This window comes from Balaenoptera acutorostrata, chromosome 17 (assembly GCF_949987535.1).
Source record: "Balaenoptera acutorostrata chromosome 17, mBalAcu1.1, whole genome shotgun sequence".
NCBI classification, from domain to species: Eukaryota; Metazoa; Chordata; class Mammalia; order Artiodactyla; family Balaenopteridae; genus Balaenoptera; species Balaenoptera acutorostrata.
Genome location: NC_080080.1, coordinates 1,378,220 through 1,386,631, shown reverse-complemented (window position 1 = coordinate 1,386,631; position 8,412 = coordinate 1,378,220). Strand labels below are relative to the sequence as shown.

At 60.6% G+C, this 8,412-nt stretch overlaps 1 protein-coding gene across 3 annotated transcripts; it reads left to right on the top strand.

Moving 5' to 3' along the window:
- Positions 1–373: 373 nt before the first annotated feature.
- Positions 374–4,542, top strand: LY6E (lymphocyte antigen 6 family member E). Of its 3 annotated transcripts, none has more exons than XM_057532482.1 (4): positions 374–530; positions 2,922–3,032; positions 3,412–3,531; positions 3,618–4,542. In XM_057532482.1, the coding sequence occupies exons 2-4, from the start codon at positions 2,981–2,983 to the stop codon at positions 3,836–3,838; spliced, it is 393 nt and encodes a 130-aa protein (XP_057388465.1). In that variant the 5' UTR covers positions 374–530; positions 2,922–2,980; the 3' UTR covers positions 3,839–4,542. The 3 variants fall into 3 exon arrangements, with proteins under 3 accessions (XP_057388465.1, XP_057388466.1, XP_057388467.1); XM_057532483.1 differs by having other exon boundaries at positions 397–530; positions 2,927–3,032; XM_057532484.1 differs by having other exon boundaries at positions 422–530; positions 2,906–3,032.
- Positions 4,543–8,412: the final 3,870 nt, after the last annotated feature.

Sequence of the window (8,412 nt, the reverse complement as noted above, 5' to 3'; positions counted from 1 at the left end):
GCTGGTGCGGCCCGGATCTCCTGCTGGAAGGCACTGTGGCCCACAATCACTGCCCCGGAAGCCCCCTCGTCCTGTCACCTCCCCCCCCCCCCCGCAACCACAGGACGGCTAACAGCCGGGCGCCAGGCGAGCCCGGGGCCCGGGCGCGGCGTGCTGAAGGCCTCTTCGCAGCCCCCATCCCACTCTGCAGAAGGGGTTCCGAGTACTGCCCCCTCGGCCTCCCCGGACGCATCCCCTCCCCCGAGCTCCACCTCAAAAGTGTCCGGCCACCTGGGGGCCTCCCCCACCCCTGCCCAGCCTGGCCGGGCTGTCGCGATACGTCCCCGCCCAAGCGGACCAGACGGACCGGCTGCGACGGGCCCTGCGCAGGGGTGAGGCTGGTGGGCGGGGCCTGGGCGCCAAGTCCCGCCTCCCGCACGCCCCCTGCGCTCGCGCGCCGCCTGGCCGCCCGGGAGAGCGGGGTTCCGCGGTCTCGGGCTCGGGGGCAGGCTTGACTGCGCGGCCGGGCCGGGGATCTGCGTCCGCCTGCGGTGAGTGAGGGCCCGGGCCGTGCGGGCGGGGGCGCGGGGACGGGGCCCTGCCCAGCGAGGAGGGGGAGCGGGCGAGTGGGGCGCCAGGGAGGCGGGAGAGGCCTGCGTGAGGCAGGGGCTCGGGGTTGCGAGCGGCCCCGGCCCCTGGGCGCCTCGCCTCCACTCCCGGCCCCCAAGCCTCCCCGCCCTCCCCAGTATTTCCAAAGGACGAGGGCGGGAGCGGGCGGAGACTGCAGCCGGGCGCCCTCCCGGCCTGGGTAGCCTAGGGCTGCGCAGGCGCCGGGGGCCCATCGCCCAACTCTAGGGCCCATCCCCTGACCCCTCACATGGGGACTGGGGAGGGGCCAGCCTTCCTGACTTGAAGGGGCTGGGATCTTGGCGCGCTGGCAGGAAGGAGAGAGTTAACTGCCCTGGTGGGTCACCATGGGGACGGGAGCCTGCCTTGGGAAGAAGTGGAAGCACCTTGTTTGGCATAGATTACGCAAGTGTATGAGGTGCCTAGGAGCCCAGCCCCCTGCGCTGGGCCACCTGGCCCCTTCCATCCCTGGGGTCCAGGACGTGCTCCTACCTCTCTTGCTGGCCCAGCGTCACTGAATGCCAGGCTCTCCCGGAGATCAGCCCTGTGAGCCTGGGGGAGGAGTGCACAGTCTGGGTCCCGAATGGCCCTGCCCGCAAACCCACGGGCTCCCCTCCGGGCTCCCTTCCGCCTGGCCCTGCTAATGTGGACACATTAGTATCCAGTGCCTGGACTCAGCCCAGCAGGGCGCACTTGGTGGGGTGCCTGGCAGCAGGCAGTGGGGATGCTGGCCGTGACCGCGGAGGTGCGCCCCAGAGCTTCCTTCAGGACAGCTCAGAGCTCCTCCCGGCGGAACTTCACTTTGTGGAGGAGGAAACCGAGGCTCCTTCCTCCCTAACTGCCGGGATCCCGGAAGAGGCCCCGGCTGGGCTTGGCGCTGTTCTTGGACCTCTGCAGCTCCTGCTCCCAACCCCAAGACGTCAGCTCCTGCCCAGACCTGAAGCCCATTCTCAGGGTCTCCACCAGCCCCTCCCAAAATCTGTCCTCTCCCTGGCATTCTCCTTCCTCCCGGTGCCTGGGGACTAGCCCTTCCCCCGCCCGCCCACGGCTGTCCCCAGCAGAAGGTACCAGACTGCTCCTCCCACACGGCGCCTCCTGCAAAACAGAGAACCAGAACCCCAGCTGGTCGCATTCAAAGTGCTTTCTCCACCCACTGCCAAGGACCTCTGCCCAAGGGAGGGTCCTGGTGCAGGACAGCCCCCAGGGACTCACAGCCACCTGCCAGAGCCCGTGCCTGTTCCCGCTGGGGTGACTGGTGGCACACTGCTGGGTCTCCCTGAGCCTCCCCCAGCCACGAAGTGGGGGGAGTAGCGGATACGTATGGGGTCATTGTCTTCAGCGTTAAATAACACAGAATGGGAGACCCCTCGCCCCTGCCCCAGCACAGAAGCTGCCCAGGGGGATACTCAGCTAGATATGCCTCATGCCCCCAGCCCATCTCTAGGTCCCCATGTCAGGCACGGAGCTGGCCCCTGGAAATTTCTGGACGCAGGTCAGCTAATATTACTGGTCGCCATCCCCCCCTAGGGCCCTTGGACTCGAGAAATTGCTAAGAGGCCAGATGAGAATTCCAGGCAAGGCTTTACTGGGGCTCGAGCTGCAGCACAAGGAAGCAAAAACAAGGAACAGCTCCCGAGAGGAGCTACTTGAGTCCTTAAATGGGGTGACAACGGGGCAGATCTGTGGGTCAGGCAGGAGGCAGAGCTTAGGTGGCCTGTCCCCCCCTTGGGGGTACCAGGCAGGAATGATGTGCAGTGCCCTGCTTTTGCTCCCAGCACCTCAAAAACGTAGTTTGTGGCTTCTTGTACCCTGTCGCCCCACTGTGCGTGGGCGCAGTTATTTTTAGTCACTTATAGTTTCTTCGTATCTTGTTGCTCTAGGGGACGTTTGTCCAGGTGCAAGCACTCTGATAGAGGATCCCAGGTCCCAGCCTGTCTCACCCTCACCCCCAGGACCGTGGGCAGGGACCACTCCCTTGACCTCCCTTTCTGGGTGATTCTGAGAACCTTAATGATTTCCCTCATCTGGCCTCTAGTCCCCCCTCCCCCAGCAGCAAGTGCCGCAGACTTGGGGAAGGGTCTCAGCTAGGAGTCTGCACTGAGCGAGGGGAAGGTTGGGAGCGGAGCAGAAAGACCCTCTGTGCTCTGGCCCTGCTGCTGGAAGCTGGCAGCTCCCCCCATCTACGAAGTGGGGACACCAGGCTGCCCCCAGGGCCAGTGTCCCGGACCCCACTGGGAAGAGCAAGGCACTGCCCCTGCCCCAGGGCCCTGCGCAAGGGGTGGTGAGCCCCGCCCTCCAGCCAGCTGTCTTTTTAGTGCAGGGCTGACTTCTTTGGCTTCGTGAGACCCCAGCCGGGACGCCAGTCCCCTCCAGAATGAAGGTCTTCCTGCCGGTGCTGCTGGCTGCCCTCCTGGGTGTGGAGCGAGGTGAGGTGCCCTGGGGCCCCAGGCCTCTGGGCGGGCTGTGCCCTCCTCCTGGACTCCCTCTCCCCTTTCTCTCCCGAGCAGTGCCCACGTCACCTACTCTGTGCCACCTCACAGCTTCCGCTCCCACGGCGAAGCGGCCCCTCCTACCCCCGCCCCCACTGGCGGCTCAGCCCTGCCTGGACACTTGGGGCATCACTGGAGCTCCTCCAGAGCCAGGGTCTGGTGTCCTTGTCTTCTGGATCTCCAGCCCGGGCCCAGGATACCGTAGTTGCTCAGCCAATGCCTGCCCAAGATGGGGTGTCCTCATGCCTCTGGGTCCGGGCTGGGAGGGGACACGGGAAGACTCCTGGGCGTGAGACAGGCATCCCTCCTTCTGCAGCCCACTCCCTGGTGTGCTTCTCTTGCGTGAATAAGAACAGCAACTGGTACTGCCTGAAGCCCACCGTCTGCTCCGATACAGACAACTACTGTGTGACCATCTCTGCATCCGCGGGCATCGGTGAGTGCAGACGCAGGCCAGCCAGGCTTCCCCCACCCGTCCTGTCCTCTCTGCCCCTCCACTCACAACCTCGTTTTCCTGTGCAGGGAACGTGGTGGACTTTGGCTACACCCTGAACAAGGGCTGCTCCCCGATCTGCCCCATCCCGAGCGTCAATCTCGGCGTGGCGTCCGTGGGCACCCACTGCTGCCAGAGCTTCCTGTGCAACATCAGTGCGGCCGACGGTGGGCTGCGGGCCAGCGCCACTGTGCTGGGCCTCGGGCTCCTGCTCAGCCTGCTGTCGGCTCTGCTACGATTTGGCCCCTGACCCCCGGGACCCTGTGCCCGGCCCAGACTCCCAAAGCTCAGGAAGGAAGGAAAGCCCAGCTCCTCCCAGACCCAAGAGGATCTCGAAGCCCCCTCCCCTAGACTCCTCACCCTGCTGAGCCCACCCTCTAGGCCCTGGGTCCCCACAGGCAGGCCTGCCCGCTGCACCCACACACCTGCCGGCTGCCCTTACTTCCCGGTCAGCCTTCCAGGGGGAACCTGGGAACGGAGCCTGAGGGCCCCAGAGTCAGAACCACGTCCCAGGGACATGCTGGTGGGGGCACCTGGTCCCAGGCCTGCGCCTGTCCAGGCCCTGTCCGCCCGCAGGTGCGGAAGATGTGCTGTGTGGGCAGGCGTGTGGTCTGTGTGCCCTGCCGGGCACGGGTGAGTGTGTGGCCAGGTCTCGGCCTGAATGGGGGGAGGATGGGAGTAAAAGCGTCAGGAGCCCAGCATCCGCAGCCCCTAGAGCCCCAAGCGCCAGCACAGAACCCCTTTCCCCTGGCGTCTCTGCACGCCTCATTTCACTCACTTCGAGGGCAGCCTTTAGGAAGACAGGCCTTCCACTGTCCCCAGGTCTAGGCTGCTGACCCAGGAATCTGCTCCCAGCCCAAAATCCAGCTGCTCTCGGGCCCCCTCCCTCCACCGCCACACTGGAGCCCTCCTGCTGCTTCGGTGCCTCAAATAAACACAGATGTTCCCACCCTTTCCCGCTCTAGGTGTGGCCCACAGCCTGAGACCGCCCCTCCCATCAGGGTCCTACTGAGGGGGAGGGGGCAGCAGAGATGCAGAGCCACAGGTGTAGAGGGTCTGAGGGTCCCCACCCTGAGGCCCACTGGGAGGCAGTGGGGAAGAGGGTCGCGGGAGACCACAGCTAGCTGCCCTCGGCTGGGCAGGGTTGGGAAGTTGGGAAGTTTATCCTCCGGACAGGACTGGACTGGACAGAGAAACTAGCAGAGGTCAGCCTACTTCTGGGTGGAAGGCAGGAGCCCACAGAGGGAGGGATGGGGTTGGGCGGGAGGGGAGGGGACCCCACAGCCGGGGTTCCGGGACTTGGGTACGGGGTGCCTGGGCCAGTCAGGCTGAGGAGGACACAAAGCATGGTGGGGAGGGGGGCAGGAGCTCAGTAAGTGGGTGAGTGAGATGTCCATCCCAAGGACCTATGGGAGGAGTGGGGGGGGGGGACTCCCCTGGAGAAGGCCTGGACCCTGGCTGGAGGGCAGGGGTGCTGCTCCCCGAGCCAGCAGCCCTCACTGCTACAGGCCTACTCCCCCGGCAAGCCCGACTGTGGTCTGTGGCTAAGCCAGGGGTTCCCAGTGTCTGCACTGGGGGAGTGTCTGAGTTCTAAGCCAAGGGGATTCTTTGATTGGGCTGGTGGCCGAGGAGCAATGAACCAAGGGCTGCAGCTGAGCGCCTTGCAGAGAGTGATACGTTTATCCTTCAGGATGCTGTCATGTCTCCTGGGTGGTGGGAGGGAACACAGCAGGGCTGGGTCCAGGCTGGCCAGAAGCTCCGATGTGCCTGGGTCCAGGGTCCAGGCATCGCTGTGCAGCAGGGCGGGACAGTGGTCCCTGCGAGGGCTCGGGTTGTGGCCCACATCCCGGGCCCGGGTCACAGGAGCAGGTGAGCAGCTCTGCGCAGAATGGGCCCCGTGACACACATTTATGCAGCGTCCTCGGCGTCACTGCCACCAAGGGGGATGCCAGCCAGCCCTTGGGGTTGAGCGCCAATGCGGTGATAGAGCTCAAGGGAGGGACGGGAGGAGCGGTCTGCCCCAGGAGATCAGGACGACAAGGGGAAGGAGACCCAGGCCCAGCCAGCATCTTGTGGAAGGGTCCAGAAGCACATCACAGCAGTCTGGTTGAGACTCACGGGGTGGTAGAAATGTTGAGATTCACTTGAGTGGATCAGACCAGCATTAAAAACCAAAGCAAGGAAAAGAATTCAAGGGGATGAAATCAGAATGTCCCCCAGGAATGCTGGTTACCCCTGAAGTTCAGAGTCCTGTAAACAGAATGTTGCAGGGACTTCCCTGGCGGTCCAGTGGTTAGGAATCTGCGCTTCCACTGCAGGGGGCACGGGTTCAATCCCTAGTCTGCTGTGTGGTGCAGCCAAAAAAACCCAAAAAACAACAGAAATGCTGCCCACCATTCCAGTTCCACGAGGATTAAATTGCAACCCACTGCAGTCGCCCACCAGCAGTGTGCCCTGAGGCGAATTCATGATAGGGAAAAACAAGAGGAAGCTCGCTGTGCTTTGGATGTGGGCCCCTAGTTAAGATGTGGATCTAAGGGAGAATTTCAATGACCCCCGATTCTTGCATCTTCCCATACATAGAAAGCACTAAAATCATTAACTTGAGATGTCTGTCTTTTGTGATTAGTAGTAATCTTTTACCAAGATGTATGCTTGACCGCCTGTATTTCCCAATCAAAAAATTCATATATATCCTGGCTCCCCTACCTCTTCGGAGCTACTGAGAGGCTGTCTCCCACACTAGAGTCCTCGGTAAAGTCCCCGCAAAAAACTGAAACTGTGTAAGCAGATAGGTTAGGGGGTCCCCAGAGAAAGAGAACCAGGCATGGCTTTCTTGACATAAGAGAAGCCATTTTGGCCTAAGCCATTTTGTGATCCAAGCCTGGCCGCAATGCTTGCCCTTGAAGAGGTCTCCGTGATCAATGATCTTAAGGGAACAACAGAATACAGGAACAGAGGAAAAGCAGTCAAACAATAGTGCAGTGATGAAGCGGAGTCCTAGTGCCTCCTCAAGGGATAGACATAATCTATCTTTGAGTTCTGTGAGGAACTAAGGCCCCCACCCAGGTGGTGGGTGGGGGATGATGATGTCCCTTCTGACTTCAGTCAACCCAAGCCTGGACTCTGCCAACCTTTGCCCCGATTCTATACTGAATAATCCTCTGCTCAAGCCCCTTCCTGAATATGCACGGACCCTTAGCTTAAAACTTCCCCAGTGTCGCCGTTGGGGAGACTCTGCTTTGGGTGAGATCCCTGGTGTTCTCCTTACTTGCTGCCCGTAATACATCCTTCCTTCTCCTGCTCTTTGGCATGGTTGTGGCTTTTGGCTCCACACCTACCAAGAGGTGAGCCCAGTTTTCAGGTAACAACTGCTTTCACATTGTGCATTTTGTTTGCTTTGTTTACTGTTGACAGTCCCCACATAGGATGCATCCACTGTGTTGTTCACTCAAAACAAATCACAAGCAGCTTTGCTAAAAGGACTGAGACCAGCAGGGTGGGGCAGTGGTGGTGCTAGGGACAGAGTGAAGGGACAAAGTAGGCGATTAAATAGTTACTCCCACTAAGGGATCATAAGTAAAGAAAAAAGTATGGGAGAACCCTGTAAGTTAATGATCACGCCAGAAAGCAGGCTTGCTTAGCATCGAAATTAAGCAGGCTTGCCTAGCAACAAAACCATGCAACAGAAGCACAAGACATGCCCCAAACAATGGTGGGGCAAGACCCACATCCTGCCCAGTGAGGTCAGTAAGGTAGTGATTCCTAGCACATGCTCCTCTGCGCACACTAAAAACAAAACTATAGGCAAAGGTGACGTTCTGCTGCAACCTGAGATGATTTACCTCGTTTCAGTATATGTTACCACCTTTTTGCCCATTTCCATAGCACCATGACAGTCCTGGTTTGACCATGTAGGGACGAGAAAACTTCCCTGCCTGACGTGGGGGAGGAGCTGATGATGGAAGTTTGACGTCTACTCAAGAATGAGGAGGAAGGTGGTCCTCTTCCCCTCACTTTTTCTACATTATAAAAGTGTAGCCACCCAGCTTTCATCACGGCGCTCCCTTGCCTGCCCGCTTGCATCTCTCACAAGCGTCCTATACTAATAAACCTTTTCCTTACCTGTCACTGCCTCTCGCTGAAGTCTTTCTGCACTGAAGAACCTATGCTCTACTGAGTCCCAAAACGCGTTCTGTCGTTTCAGCGGGGCCAGGCCAGAGGAAGATGCACAGGTGGACTTGACCATCACAGTCGGAAGTTTGGATTTGAGTCTGGGGACACTGGGAGCCAGGGGGTGGCAGGGGGGGGGCAGTGGCAGGACAGGTATGTAACAAATGCGTTCCACTAATGCTAACCTCAGCTTCCATCTCTGTGTACTGACTATTTTGCAGGTGATATCGATCTGTTATACTCTTCCCACAACTACAATGAGAGATGGTTACCTCCAGGTTTCAGAAGTGAAAACCAGGGCTCAGGGTTGAAGCCACTTGTCCTACTGGGTCTATGACCCTGAGGGTACCCAGCATTTCCTCTGCTCTGGGTTGGAGGGCAAAGTCCTTGAGGGCTGGGTTCAGAGGCAGCTGGACCTCCTGGGTGCAGCTGGTTCCGGCTGCGCCTCCCTCCCTGGGGTGGGGGGAGGCTGGAAGGCACAAGCTGTGCAAAAGCAGAGGGAGGCTGGGTGGGGCTGGGTGGGGCTGGGCGGCGGAGGAGCCCAGGGCTCTGAGTTTCCATTTCCTACAGCCTGAGGGAGGGCAGGGAGGGAGGGAGGGGAGGGAGGTGAAACCCCAGGAGAGGGCAGGAAGGGGAACGAAGCGACAGAGG